At 41.0% G+C, this 15,460-nt stretch overlaps 1 protein-coding gene across 1 annotated transcript in view; it reads left to right on the forward strand.

The window, feature by feature from the left end:
* Positions 1-15,460, forward strand: part of LOC106109156 — a 93,510-nt gene that overhangs the window by 57,886 nt on the left and 20,164 nt on the right. Inside the window, exons 69-100 of the mRNA XM_013290560.1 lie at positions 7-147; positions 249-548; positions 636-941; positions 1,025-1,663; positions 1,757-2,071; positions 2,141-2,467; positions 2,566-2,859; positions 3,007-3,312; positions 3,434-4,066; positions 4,152-4,472; positions 4,563-4,886; positions 4,974-5,276; positions 5,361-5,669; positions 5,847-6,470; positions 6,545-6,856; positions 7,152-7,481; positions 7,558-7,857; positions 7,937-8,242; positions 8,314-8,946; positions 9,017-9,652; positions 9,773-10,081; positions 10,169-11,098; positions 11,178-11,492; positions 11,613-11,945; positions 12,028-12,330; positions 12,448-12,753; positions 12,952-13,584; positions 13,659-13,970; positions 14,057-14,392; positions 14,490-14,789; positions 14,910-15,212; positions 15,389-15,456. Coding sequence (XP_013146014.1) covers positions 7-147; positions 249-548; positions 636-941; positions 1,025-1,663; positions 1,757-2,071; positions 2,141-2,467; positions 2,566-2,859; positions 3,007-3,312; positions 3,434-4,066; positions 4,152-4,472; positions 4,563-4,886; positions 4,974-5,276; positions 5,361-5,669; positions 5,847-6,470; positions 6,545-6,856; positions 7,152-7,481; positions 7,558-7,857; positions 7,937-8,242; positions 8,314-8,946; positions 9,017-9,652; positions 9,773-10,081; positions 10,169-11,098; positions 11,178-11,492; positions 11,613-11,945; positions 12,028-12,330; positions 12,448-12,753; positions 12,952-13,584; positions 13,659-13,970; positions 14,057-14,392; positions 14,490-14,789; positions 14,910-15,212; positions 15,389-15,456 — 12,107 coding nt within the window. The remainder of the gene's footprint in view (positions 1-6; positions 148-248; positions 549-635; positions 942-1,024; positions 1,664-1,756; positions 2,072-2,140; positions 2,468-2,565; positions 2,860-3,006; positions 3,313-3,433; positions 4,067-4,151; positions 4,473-4,562; positions 4,887-4,973; positions 5,277-5,360; positions 5,670-5,846; positions 6,471-6,544; positions 6,857-7,151; positions 7,482-7,557; positions 7,858-7,936; positions 8,243-8,313; positions 8,947-9,016; positions 9,653-9,772; positions 10,082-10,168; positions 11,099-11,177; positions 11,493-11,612; positions 11,946-12,027; positions 12,331-12,447; positions 12,754-12,951; positions 13,585-13,658; positions 13,971-14,056; positions 14,393-14,489; positions 14,790-14,909; positions 15,213-15,388; positions 15,457-15,460) is intronic.

The raw sequence follows: 15,460 nt of genomic DNA on the forward strand, positions 1-15,460 counted from the left end.
GCATCAACGAACATTGTGTCGACCCATGCCCGGGCTCCTGTGGAATAAACGCTGAATGTAGAGTGCAAAGTCACGTTTCGATATGCACGTGTATTATCGGCTACATTGGAGATCCATTTACCAGCTGTTCGCTAAAACCATTGAAAGGTAGACGAAGAAAACATATTTTTATGTTTACCTGTTATACACACATTATTATTGTTTGTTAAGTATATTATTGTTTGTTAATTAATATTTTAATTTAACAGATGAGACTCCTATAGATCCTTGCAATCCAACACCTTGTGGATCGAACGCGGAATGTAATAACGGTGTTTGCACTTGTCTACCCGACTACCATGGAGATCCATATTTTGGTTGTCGGCCGGAGTGCACTTCAAGTTCCGAATGTCCATTGGATAAGGCGTGCGTTAAACAGCGATGTGTCGACCCATGCGTTGGAACTTGTGGCACGGGAGCTATTTGCGAAGTTGTCAAACACATGGCTATTTGTACTTGTCCCCCGAAAATGACGGGTAACGCCTTCATTCAATGTAATCCTGTTCAAGGTAATTTTTAAAATCACTAAAATCGTGTAAAAAAGTATTTTTCAAAAATGTATTTACATTTTTTATATTCTTAAAAAAATATTGCAGATGTTATCCATGGTAATCCATGTCAGCCTAGCCCATGTGGACCCTACAGCCAGTGTCGAGTATTTAACGACCAAGCAGTTTGTTCTTGTTTGGGTGGATATTTGGGTTCGCCCCCCGCCTGTCGACCAGAGTGTGTCGCTAGCTCCGACTGTGCGACAGATAAAGCATGTAGCAATCAGAAATGTATCAACCCCTGTGTAGGGTCATGCGGTGTCGCAGCGAAATGTCAAGTGATTAACCACAATCCAATATGTACTTGCCCTAATGGACTCACTGGAGACCCCTTCACAAGATGTATTAAGAAGCGTAAGTAAAATATTCATAAAGTAAATTAAGAAAACATCACTTTTATATCTTTTTTTGTCTAACGCATGTACTTTTTGTTACAGCCGTAATCGACGCCGTGGTGTCAACCAATCCTTGCCAGCCTTCTCCATGTGGACCTAACTCCGTTTGTCAATCGTCTGAATCAGATATTCCTACCTGTCAGTGCATGCCTGACTTCATGGGATCTCCTCCAAATTGCCGACCTGAATGTATTTCGAACAGTGAATGCGCTCAACAAATGTCATGTATAAACAAAAAATGTCAAAATCCTTGTCTACAAGCTTGTGGAAGTAACGCTGAATGCAAAGTGGTAAGCCACACGCCGATATGTATGTGTCCAGAAGGATATACCGGTGATGCATCAGTTCAATGCACTATAAACGCTCTGATAGTTAATGAGCCCATATCGCCTTGCATTCCATCACCATGTGGTCCCAATGCAGAATGCAGAGAACGTTCTGGAGCAGGTGCTTGCTTCTGCGTTAACGGTTACTTCGGAAATCCATACGAGGGTTGTCATCCCGAATGTTTAGTGAATTCTGACTGTCAAAGTAACAAAGCTTGTGTAAGAAATAAATGTATCGACCCTTGCCCCGGAACTTGTGCCGTCAATGCGGACTGTCAAGTCGTAAACCACTCACCGTCGTGTACATGTCGACCGGAGTACACTGGTGATCCGTTTAGACATTGCTACGTTCAAAGTACGTATTAAATTAAAAACTATAAGATTTTCGAATTAAATAACCGTTATACTTGTGTTGATATAACATTTATGCTTCATATAATTTTTACAGTTAAAGAAGAACCAAACACCGATCCATGTCAGCCATCACCCTGTGGTCCTAACAGTCAATGTAAAGTTTCAAACGGACAAAGCGTTTGCTCATGCCTACCTGAGTACAGAGGCTCGCCTCCAAATTGCAGACCAGAATGTGTTGTGAGCACAGAATGTTCGGCTGATAAGACTTGCAAGAACCAAAAATGTGTCTCACCATGTCCCGGTCCTTGCGGTCAGAACACTGATTGTAAAGTGATTAACCACAGTCCAATATGTACATGTAAATTAAAATATACGGGAGATCCCTTCTCCAACTGCTACAAAATGACTGGTAAATTATTTTATTTGAACATATTGTTAGTGCAATTTGATATTTTTACTAACATGTTTACATTTTTAGCTCCAATTTCGGCAGTACCTGAAACAGATCCCTGCTTACCTTCTCCCTGCGGTTTCAACGCTCAATGTCAAAATTTACGCGGCGTACCATCATGTTCATGTTTACCGGGTTTCGAAGGAAGTCCGCCAAATTGCCGACCGGAGTGCACAATAAACGAAGATTGTGCAAGTAATCTTGCCTGCATTAAACAAAAATGTAACGATCCATGCAAAGGCTCGTGCGGAATCAACGCCAACTGTCATGTTATGAAACATGTAGCCGTCTGCACTTGTAACGAAGGTTTTACGGGTAACGCCTTCACTCAATGCACAGTGGTAAAACAAAAAGGTATTTACGAACAAAATAAAAAAAAAAAACAAATACAGTCCGTTAGGTATTTTGTTAAATTGTATTACTAACGGCAATTTATTAAATTTTCTTTTTAGAAGAAATCGATCCCTGCAATCCATCGCCTTGTGGTCCAAATGCGGAATGCCTAAATGGCATTTGTACTTGTCTGCCTGAATTCCAAGGAGACCCTTATAGCGGCTGCCGACCTGAATGCTCCCAAAGTACTGAGTGTGATCGTAACAAAGCCTGCATTAGAAACAAATGTGTCGATCCTTGTCCCGGAACGTGTGCAGCGACCGCCGTCTGCAATGTCTTCAATCACATTCCGATGTGCAGTTGTCCTGAACGTATGACAGGCAACGCATTTATAGAATGTAGGCCAATTACGGGTGAGTAAATTATTTTATTTATTTATTTAAATTTATAATGTTAATTTATTTATAAAAGAATTATATTATTTTATTTATAAAAGAAATCATATATAATCATACATTACAGTTCTTAAAGTATTTTAATACTGTCACGTTTTATTTTAGATCCTATTCAAGTAAATCCATGTCAGCCATCTCCTTGCGGACCTAACAGCCAGTGCAGGAATGTGAATGGCCAAGCAGCGTGTTCGTGTGCTCCAAACAATATTGGTGCACCGCCTACTTGCCGCCCCGAGTGCACCATCAGCGCAGAGTGCGCCCTTGACCAGGCGTGTAGCAACCAGCGCTGTATCAACCCTTGCATAGGCGCATGCGGACAAAACGCCGAATGCAAAGTGGTTAACCACAATCCTATTTGCACTTGTCCTACGTCGTACTCCGGCGATCCATTTTCAAGATGCTTCCGACTTCGTAAGTATCTTATTTTGCCCTAGAGCGTTGCAATTGTGCATTTATTGTAAGCGGTCACCCCCTACGCTGTGAGCGTGTATTTTTAAGTGAATGTTTTCTTGATGTAGCTCTTTTCTTACAGCTGAAAAGTTACCTGAACCCATAAATGTGTGCACACCATCACCTTGCGGGCCTTACTCGTTATGTAAGGATATCAATGAAGTGCCGACCTGTACATGTCAAGAAGGCTATAGCGGTCAACCACCATACTGCAGGCCAGAATGTAGCAGCAACGAAGAGTGCCCAACTCAATTATCTTGCGTTAACATGAAATGTAAGAACCCATGCGAGGGAACTTGCGGCGCTAATGCTGAATGTAAAGTTGTCAGTCATTCGCCGATCTGCTTCTGTTCTTACGGTTTCACTGGAGATCCGTTCTTCGGCTGCGTGCACGAACCATTACGTACCGAACCTACAACAAGCCCTTGCTCGCCATCGCCTTGCGGTGCAAACGCGATTTGCAAGGAGAAAAATAATGCGGGTTCCTGCAGCTGTATTGAGAACCACATTGGTAACCCATACGAAGGCTGTCGACCGGAATGCGTTGTGAACACCGATTGTTCGTCTAATCTTGCCTGTGTTAACAACAAGTGTGTTGACCCCTGTCCCGGCAGCTGTGGCAACAACGCCGTGTGCCAAGTGGTCAATCACGCGCCTCTCTGCACTTGTTTCGATGGATACACTGGTGATCCATTCAAGTATTGTATTTACGAAGGTGAGACATTGTTATCCTAATGGGCTTAACCCTACAGCGAATGTATTATGAGTAGTTATGTAATATTTATATATTTTCTTTGCAGAACCACGGCCAATATCCAAACCTCTTGATGCGTGTTACCCTTCACCGTGCGGCCCCAATAGCCAGTGCAAGGAAACGAAAGGTCAAGCCGTATGCTCGTGCTTAGAAGACTACGTAGGCACCCCACCTAACTGTCGACCGGAGTGCGTCACAAGTTCCGAATGTGCTCACGACAAAGCTTGTGTCGACAATAAGTGCATAAACCCGTGCCCGAAGCCGTGCGGTCTCAATACCGACTGTAAAATCATTAACCACAGTCCCATATGTTCGTGCAAGAATTCATACACTGGAGACCCATTTACTATGTGCACCCCAATAAGATGTAAGTACAATGAATTACATACTAAAAACCTAGTAATTTCTATTTTAATATATCAACAAAACCACTAATTTCATAAAACTATTTTTTTAGACGAACCTCCACTAGCTACAAATATACCGTGTCATCCATCACCTTGTGGACCAAACTCTGAATGTCGAAATATTGGAAATAGCCCCTCTTGCTCCTGTTTAGCGGACTTTGTAGGCAGCCCACCCAACTGTAGACCGGAGTGTACAATACACTCCGATTGTCCGAGCGACAGAGCTTGCATAAAATCAAAATGTAAGGATCCGTGCCCAGGTTCATGTGGTTTATCAGCTTCCTGCAGTGTTCTAAATCACATACCAGTATGCACATGTATCGAAGGTTACATAGGTGATCCTTTCACAAGTTGTAGACTGAAACCTCTTGAAGGTAAAACTAGTTTATGATATTTGTTTCAATTTTATTTTTAAATAAATTGGACAAAATTATTCATATGTGTTATTTTTGTATTTACAGAAGAAGCGATCACTGTTGACACCTGTACTAATGTACATTGTGGATCTAATGCAGAATGCATCAATGGACAATGTCAGTGTTTGCCTGAGTATCACGGTGACCCGTACTTCAACTGTCGACCTGAGTGTGTATTCAGTACCGATTGCGACAAGGACAAAGCTTGTATACAGAGAAAATGTGTAGATCCGTGCGTTGGTGCTTGTGGTCAAAACGCAAATTGTCAGATAGTGAACCACATACCGATGTGTAGTTGTAACACTGGATTCACAGGAAATGCTTTCGTTATGTGTAATCCAATCAGAGGTAACTGTTAATACTTCTCTCTTATACTTCCCTATTTTTCCAGATAATAGAATGAATAAAACGTGTGCCATTATTATTTTACAGTACAACCATCTGAAAATCCTTGCAACACAGCAATTTGCGGTCCTAACAGCCAATGTAGAGAAATAAATAATCAAGCAGTTTGTTCGTGCCTGCCAACATATTTAGGTGCCCCACCAGCTTGTAGGCCGGAATGCGTGGTCAGCGCAGAATGCCAACAAAACCAAGCCTGTTCAAATCAGAAGTGTGTAAACCCATGCGTCGGGGCATGTGGTCTGAGAGCGACTTGTGAAGTCATTAATCACAATCCTATCTGTACCTGTCCATTAGGCTTTTCAGGAGATCCATTTGTGTCATGCACATACGTTACAAGTGAGTTTAATCTTTATTTAATGAAGTAACAAAAGTAAATAGTTCTACCAATCATCATCATCATCTCCCCTGCCTTATCCTACTCTCGTAGGGTCGGCGCACCGGGTTTTCGTTCTCCAAAGCATAGTTCTGCCAATAAGTATGTAAAACTACTAACTACTAATTATATTTTTATAGGCGTATCACAAGTCATCAACCCTTGCACGCCCTCACCGTGTGGTCCAAATTCTATTTGCAAAGAAATAAATGATAGCCCATCGTGCACGTGTATGCCCGAATTCAAAGGACAACCTCCATATTGTAAGCCGGAGTGCATAAGCAACAGTGAATGTTCTACTCATTTAGCTTGTGTCAATCAGAAATGTAAAGACCCGTGTACAAGCGCATGTGGTGCAAACGCAGAATGTCGTGTCGTGAGCCATTCCGCGATGTGTATCTGTCCTCAAGGATATGAAGGCGATCCGTTCACCCAATGCGTTCTTAGATCAGCTGTTGAAATTTTAACACCATGTCAACCTTCTCCTTGTGGACCAAATGCAATTTGCAAAGAACAAAATAAAGTCGGTTCATGCACTTGCAATGAAGGATACTTTGGAAATCCATATGAGGGTTGTAGACCAGAATGTGTGACCAACTCAGATTGCCCTGGTGACAGAGCATGTATTGGTAACAAATGTCAAGACCCTTGTCCGGGAACATGCGGACTATTTGCGGAGTGCAGTACGATAAATCACGCACCTACGTGTACATGCAATATAGGGTATACTGGAGATCCGTTCCGACGATGCCAAGTTATGCTCCGTAAGTAGATTTTCAAGTGTTGTGTTTCACAAATTATTAGTTGAATGTTTGTAATCAAGTTTATGCATTTTTAGATGAGCCTGCACCAGTTAATGTTTGTTCTCCGAGCCCTTGTGGACCTAACAGCCAATGCCGTGTTGTTAACGATCAAGCCGCATGCAGTTGTTTGCCGGAATTTATTGGACAACCCCCCTTATGCAAGCCCGAGTGTCTACTAAACTCAGATTGTACTACCGACAAAGCTTGTGTTAACCATAAGTGTATAAATCCTTGCCCTGGCCCGTGTGGACAAAAGGCCGAATGTCGGGTATTCAATCACAATCCTATTTGCAGCTGCGTTTCAGGATTTACAGGCGATCCGTTCACAAGATGCTACCTTAAACCAAGTAATTAAAAACTTTTATTTTATCCTATTAAACGTATTGTCGTCAGTCTCATTATCTGAAGAGTGATAAAGGCTGAGATATAGGAATAAGATATATGTAATTTTAGATTTAGAAACTCTGTAAACTTTTTTTTAAAAAAAAAAGAAAAAATCCTCATTATCTTTGAAAAAACCGAGACGAGAATATATTTTAACAAAAACGTTAATTCATAGCGGTAGAATTTCATAGTTAAAACTAACAATTATGTAGTTATTTTATACGTTATACTTATATTATGTATGTATTTTTTGTCTAGCTTCTCAGCCTGTCATCGATGAAACAAGAGACCCGTGTGTCCCGTCACCTTGCGGAATGCACGCTATGTGCAAAAATTTCGGAGGCCAAGCGACATGTTCATGTACTCCTGGTTACTTTGGAAGTCCACCAAATTGTAGACCTGAATGCGTGACTAATCAAGACTGTGTCAGTTCGTTGGCATGTATAAATGAAAAATGCGCCGATCCCTGTCCTGGGTCTTGTGGGCAAAACGCTCAGTGCTCAGTATTTAAACATGTAGCGGTATGCACATGTCTAGAAGGCTATAGAGGGGATCCATTCACTGTGTGTAAAATCAAGCCGTTAGATGGTAGGCTACATTTCCTTTAAGTATTTTTAAGATCTTGCAACATGGTAATGATTGTTAACAAATTTTCGGTTTTCAGACCCCATCGTCGCCGATCTTTGTAACCCGTCACCTTGTGGTTCGAACACTAATTGTGATAACGGCCAATGTTCTTGCCTGCCAGAATATCATGGGGACCCATATATTGGTTGTCGGCCAGAATGTACAGTGAGCTCGGATTGTGAAAGGAGTCTAATATGTGTAAATAAGAAATGTGTTAATCCATGTCCCGATACATGTGGCTCAAATGCGATTTGTGAAGTCATCAATCATGTACCGATGTGCAGTTGCCCTCCAGGACATACTGGAAACTCCTTTGTTTCTTGCAATAAAATCCAAGGTTAAAAATTATTATTTGTTAAACTCCATCAAATCTTGTGAATATTTTTTAGGATATTCTAACCGTTTTCTTTTTACAGCTCCATTACCTACCAACCCATGTAACCCCTCACCCTGTGGACCGAATAGCCAGTGTCGTGAAATTAATAACGTAGCAGTATGCTCATGTATACCTGGATACTCAGGAAACCCACCAACATGTAGACCGGAATGTACCACAAGTTCCGAATGTCCGCTCAACAAAGCTTGCAGTAACTATAAATGTACCAATCCCTGCACAGGATCATGCGGAGTCAACGCCCATTGTGAAGTTGTAAACCACAATCCGATATGCTCATGTCCTAATGATTTCACAGGCGATCCGTTCAGTAGATGTATTCCAAGGCGTAAGTCTGTTTTCTTAATTTAATTTTCTTTTGTAATGTTTCAATTTAATATATTGTGTCTTTCGTTTTAGCTTTGGAAGCACCACCTCAAATTAATCCTTGTGAACCGTCGCCGTGTGGACCGAACTCCATTTGTCAGAATCTCAAAGATTCACCTTCTTGTTCTTGCATGCCTGAATTTACCGGTGTACCGCCGAATTGTAGACCAGAATGCACTAGTAATAGCGAGTGTCCCAACCACATGGCTTGCATTAAAAATAAATGCGCCGACCCATGCCAAGGGGCGTGCGGCGCAAATGCACAATGTAGAGTTGTAAGTCATACGCCGAATTGTATATGTCTGCCTGGATACACTGGAGATCCATTTGTTAATTGCATTGAGAGTAAATATACGCCAGAAATCTTATCACCGTGTACTCCATCTCCTTGTGGTAGCAATGCCATCTGCAAAGAAAAGAATAATATTGGCTCATGCGTTTGTTCTCCTGGCTATTTCGGAAATCCATATGAGGGCTGTCGCCCTGAATGTAGTGTTAACACCGACTGTCCCTCCGACAAGGTGTGCCAACAGAACAAATGTCAAGACCCTTGTCCTGGTACATGTGGATCTAACGCTGAGTGTCACACCATAAACCATTCTCCAATGTGCTCTTGCCTTCGAGGATACACCGGTAACCCATTCCAAAATTGTATCATCATTCAAGGTTAGTTTATTTATCTTTAGTCTCATATTTTGTATATTTACTGTATATTTATAAATAAAATATTTTTCAGAAATTAAGGAACCGTCAAATCCATGCAGTCCCTCTCCATGCGGCCCGAATAGTGAATGCAAGGTAGTAAACGAACAGGCTCTTTGTAAGTGTTTGCAAGATTTCGAAGGCAGTCCACCAAACTGTAGACCTGAATGCGTTATCAGCGCCGAGTGCCCAACTAATAAAGCCTGTGTATCACAAAAATGTATCGACCCTTGTTTAGGACAATGCGGACAAAGTACAAAATGTCAAGTCATAAACCACAGTCCAATATGTACTTGCATTGAACACTACACGGGTGATCCCTTCAGTCGCTGTTATCCAATCATTATAAACGCTCCATCAGAAGTTGAACATCCAAAACATCCGTGCTTACCGTCACCCTGTGGACCATATAGTGAGTGCAAAGAAGTCGGAAGTATTCCATCCTGCGTTTGTCTACCTAACTACATCGGTTCACCGCCAGGCTGTCGTCCAGAGTGTTTGATAAACCCTGATTGTCCTAGTGATATGGCTTGTATAAATCAAAAGTGTAGAGATCCTTGTCCTGGTTCTTGTGGACTAAATGCTCAGTGTATTGTTAAAAATCACATGCCAATATGCACTTGTTTGGATAATTATGCCGGAGATGCATTTGTTGAGTGTAAAGTAAAAGGTACGATTTTTTTTTTCATATTATAATTTTTTTAAGAATTTTCTTTGCTACATCTGCACTCGGTGTTCAGCTTCTATGTATGTCATTACTATTATTTAAAATAAACATCACTAATTACAGAAATTTCATACGACGAAATCGACTTATGTAATCCATCTCCCTGTGGCGCAAACGCTATTTGTAACAACGGGGAATGTTCCTGTCCTCCCGAGTATCAAATGGGACCATCATTTGATTGTCGCCCAGAATGTGTTCTTAGCTCGGATTGCCCCCACGACAAAACATGTCATAAAAACAAATGTGTTAATCCGTGCAACAGCGGTGTATGCGCGTCCAACGCAATTTGCGATGTAATCAACCACGTGCCTATGTGTAGATGCCCAGAGCGCATGGCAGGCAACGCTTTCGTTATGTGCACTCAAATTAAAGGTAAGGTCTTTTTATATGTCATCGATCTGCGTTCTAAATTTTTCGCTAGAAATATATGAAAACAATATTTTTTTGTTGTTGTTTTAGTTGAAAAAGCGCGGCCATGTGATCCAAACCCTTGTGGACCAAACAGTCAATGCAGAGAAATAAACGGACAAGCTGTCTGCTCGTGTCTAGATGGGTTCATTGGCAGCCCCCCTTCATGCAGACCGGAATGTGTTCTGAGCACTGATTGCTCACCTGATGAAGCCTGTAGTAACAGAAAATGTATTAAACCATGTGAAGGCGCATGTGGCGTAGATGCGAAGTGCCAAGTAATAAATCACAATCCCATCTGTTCATGTCTCGCACATTACACAGGCAATCCATTTGTAAGATGCGTCAAGATAGAATATAAACCAGAAATCGTTAATCCCTGCACACCTTCACCATGCGGTCCTAATTCACTCTGCAAGGAAACTTTAGGCTCACCGGCTTGTTCTTGCCTCGATGGATTTGTAGGAGCACCACCTTATTGCAAACCAGAGTGCATTAGTAATTCTGAGTGTCCCACAAGTAAAGCTTGTATAAACGAGAAATGCGTCGATCCTTGCGTGGGAACATGTGGATCTAATACAAAATGCCACGTCATCAGCCATTCACCATCATGTGGCTGTCTGCCTGACTACACTGGAGACCCATTCAGTGAATGTTACAAAATAGAAATTATTCAAGACGTTTTGACGCCTTGTCAACCGTCCCCATGCGGATCAAATGCCATTTGCAAAGAATTTAATGGCGCTGGATCTTGTACCTGCATAGAAAGTTTCATAGGAAATCCTTACGAAGGTTGTCGTCCGGAATGTATTATTAATACCGATTGTCCATCAAACAAAGCTTGTCTACAGAATAAGTGTCAAGATCCATGTCCAGGCGCGTGCGGCTTGAATGCTATGTGTCAAGTAGTAAATCACGCACCATCATGCTCTTGTTTAAGAAGCTATACTGGCGATCCATTTAGACACTGCACACTGCAAGGTAAATTGAGGTTTATATACAAATTTTCATAATACTTTTCTTAACTTCCGATCGAAAATAATACCTTTTCTCTTTACAGAAATAGAAGATAAACCAATAAATGTTTGTCAACCATCACCATGTGGTCCGAATAGCCGTTGCCAGGAAATAAATAATCAAGCAGTATGTTCTTGCTTACCTAATTACATCGGGTCACCACCCGGATGCCATCCTGAATGTACCATAAGTACAGAATGTCCCAAAAACAAAGCATGCATTAATCAGAAATGTGAGGATCCTTGTCGCGATGCTTGCGGAATGAACACAGAATGTCGTGTCATCAACCACAGGCCCATCTGTACCTGTGTAACACGATACACTGGAGATCCCTTCACACGTTGCTACCCAATGCCACGTACGTATAAATAATGTTAAAAATATAATTGTACAATAGATATTAATTTCTGTGTCTTTCTCCATGATATTACATAATAGATAAATGTAAGGTTTATACATAATTTTTTTCCTATTATAGCTCCTGTTGCCAACGCTGAATTGGAACCGTACAGAAATCCATGTGTACCATCTCCTTGCGGTCCAAATTCCGTTTGCCAAGAAGTCGGTGATATACCATCATGCACTTGTATGCCAAATTACATAGGAAGTCCACCTAATTGTCGACCAGAGTGTACACTGAACTCTGACTGCCCAACTTCGCAAGCTTGTATCCATCAGAAGTGTCAAGATCCTTGTCAAGGTTCTTGCGGTATAAATGCACTATGTACTGTATTCCGACACACACCGACTTGTAACTGTCCAGAAGGATACACCGGTGATGCGTTTACGGTTTGCAATCCAAAAATAACAAGTAAGTATACATCTATGAATTTATACTGCAATCATTATTATATTGATTTATTTAAATGCATTAAAAATGTTTTTTGTTTTAGTACCATCGGATGTCTTAGATAAATGCAATCCATCTCCATGCGGAACTAACGCAATTTGCAATGATGGTATATGCACATGCATTGAAGAGCATCAAGGAGATCCATACGTAGGATGCCGACCAGAATGTGTTCTTAGCATTGATTGTCCAAAAGACAAGGCTTGTGTTAGAAATAAGTGTGTGGACCCTTGTGAAAATACTTGCGCTGTAACAGCTGTTTGCGAAGTTATTAACCACGTACCTATGTGCAGCTGTCCTCAAGGAAAAACTGGAAATGCCTTCTATAGTTGTAATCCATTATTAGGTTTGTGCCTATTATAAGTACAATTTTTTAATTTTTAGTTTTTGTCCATACAAAATCTTTTTAAATGATACCAGTTTAAAATCAATTTAATCCTCACGAATAATTTTCTAATTGTAGTTCCAGTTGTAACAAATCCATGCCATCCTTCGCCTTGTGGACCAAACAGCCAATGCAGAGAAGTTAACGGGCAGGCCGTGTGCACTTGCGTACCAGGATACACGGGCAGCCCTCCGACATGTCGACCGGAGTGTGTTGTGAGCTCAGACTGCCCGCCAAATAGAGCCTGCAGTAACCAGAAATGTATTAATCCGTGTGCAGGATCGTGTGGAGTCGAAGCTAAATGTGAAGTTATTAAACATAACCCCATATGTACTTGTCCACCTAAATACACAGGGGATCCATTCGTCAGATGCATACCTTTCAGTGAGTATTCTAATTCTTTTGAAGTCATATGTCATATGTCATGTGTCATATGTCATATGTCATATGTCATATGCCATATGTCATATGTCATAGTCATAATTGATTTTCGTATTATTCAAAAAATAATAAAACGTTTCGCAATATAATCAAAACAAATCACCTTCAATTACTAAGAATACATTTTTATTTTTGTCACAGGAACACCAATGGCAGATGTTACACCATGTTCACCATCCCCATGCGGACTTAATGCAATTTGTAAGGACGTTGCTGGATCACCTTCCTGCGCTTGCTTGCAAAACTTCTTTGGTTCACCTCCTTATTGTCGACCAGAATGTTCCTCTAACAGTGAATGTCCATCTACTCAAGCATGTATAAACCAAAAATGTAAAGATCCTTGTATATCGGCGTGCGGATTAAATGCACAATGTAAAACGATTAGTCACTCGCCAATGTGTTTCTGTGATTCCGGATACACGGGAGATCCGTTCACGAACTGCAGACGTGAAGAAGTAACAATTATAGAAAAACCAACACCTTGCACTCCTTCGCCATGTGGTCCTAACGCAGAATGTAAAGAACGAAATGCTGTCGGTTCCTGTAGTTGTCTAGCAGAATACATCGGAAATCCATATGAAGGTTGTCGTCCAGAATGTACCATTAACACAGATTGTGTCCAAAACAAAGCTTGCATTCGAAATAAATGTCAAGATCCGTGTCCAGGAACTTGTGGACGTTTAGCAACATGTACAGTTGTCAACCATTTACCATCTTGCTCATGTCCAAATGGATACACAGGAGATCCGTATCGGCAATGTGATATTCTAAAAGGTACCTATTTTCCTTTTGAACTAGGAGTTATACTTAATAACATGACTGCAACCATATTTTCTTTATATTTCCAGAATCATCACCGGCACCATTGACACCTTGTTTGCCAAATCCATGTGGTCCAAATAGTGTATGTCGACCAGCGAACGGACAAAGTGCATGTTCATGCATGCCTGGATACATAGGCTCTCCTCCGGGATGTCGACCAGAATGTACTATTAGCTCAGAGTGTCCATCAGATAAAGCATGCGTCAATCGTAAATGTGTAAATCCATGTCCCAATCACTGTGGAACAAATTCAAACTGCAGAGTTATAACACATAGTCCTATTTGCTCTTGTAGCCCTGGATTTACAGGAGATCCATTTACACGTTGTTATAAGCCTGGTCAGTTTTCTATTTTCATGAATATAAGATTGGGTGCATAGTGTTAACTAAGTTAATTAAATTTTTCGTTTTTATTTTCGTTATAGTTATTGCAGAACAAATCCCAGAAATTCAAAAGAACCCTTGCTTACCCAATCCCTGCGGTGAAAATGCGCTGTGTCGTGACGTCAATGGATTCCCGTCGTGCAGTTGCATGCCTGAATTCCAAGGGCTGCCTCCAAACTGCAGGCCAGAGTGCGCCATAAATCAAGATTGCCCCTCAGATAAAGCCTGCTTAAACATGAAATGCAAAGATCCCTGCCCTGGAAGTTGTGGTCAAAATGCAGTGTGCACTGTGTTTAATCATTTCCCTGCTTGCACGTGTACTCAAGGCTACACCGGAGATCCATTCACTCGTTGTGTTGTTATTGAACAGATTAACGGTAGGTATCCAAATACGAACATTTAAATTGTATTTTATACCTGTTTACCTGATGTGCATTTGACAAACATAATTTAACGTTTAATTGATTATTTCAGATGAGTTACCTCCTGATCCATGTAATCCGTCTCCGTGTGGTTTTAACGCTTTATGCTCAAATGGCGTATGCACGTGTATGCCCGAATATCGGGGCGATCCATATGTAGGATGCAAACCAGAATGTGTGACAAATATGGACTGTGCTTTAGACAAAGTATGCTCTAGAAATAAATGCGTGAATCCATGTCCTGGCACTTGTGCTTTGAACGCAATTTGCACGGTATACAATCATATTCCTATCTGTACCTGCCCAGAAAATATGTCTGGAAATGCATTTACTGAATGCCATGCTATACAAGGTAAGTGATTTAATTGAATCAGAAAGTTTTAACATTAGCATATTGAATGAAAAAATCTCTGAAAACTCAGTCGTAATTGGTTATTCATAATACATTAGTAAGTAATGTTTCTCTTTTTAGTTATTGAAGTTCAACCCTGCAACCCCAGTCCTTGTGGACCAAACAGCCAATGTAGACCGATTAATAATCAAGCCATATGTTCATGTCTGCCCACATACATCGGCAGTCCACCGTCTTGTAGGCCTGAATGTACAATAAGCGCAGAATGTCCACCGGACGAGGCTTGCAACAACCAAAAATGTATAAATCCATGTAAGGGCAGCTGCGGTTACGGAGCAAGGTGTCAAGTAATTAACCACAACCCGATTTGCTCTTGTCCATCACAGTACACAGGAGATCCGTTCACACGCTGTACTGCAATAAGTAAGTTATTTGCTTAATTTTATTAAAAAAAAAACCTATTTGCAAAAACTAGTGGCTTAAGATATTGCCGTTCTTTGCCTCCTTTTTTTATTGTATTTTATTTCTTAGTGCTAAATTATACAACACTGCTATTAAATGTAACTATCCATTTTAAATATGTGACATTTTTTGATCAGTATCTGCGCCACTACCGCCGATAGACCCATGTACACCGAGTCCGTGTGGTCCGTACTCCACGTGCAAAGTGA

Source organism: Papilio polytes, unplaced genomic scaffold, assembly GCF_000836215.1.
Source record: "Papilio polytes unplaced genomic scaffold, Ppol_1.0 DF821289.1, whole genome shotgun sequence".
NCBI lineage: Eukaryota > Metazoa > Arthropoda > Insecta > Lepidoptera > Papilionidae > Papilio > Papilio polytes.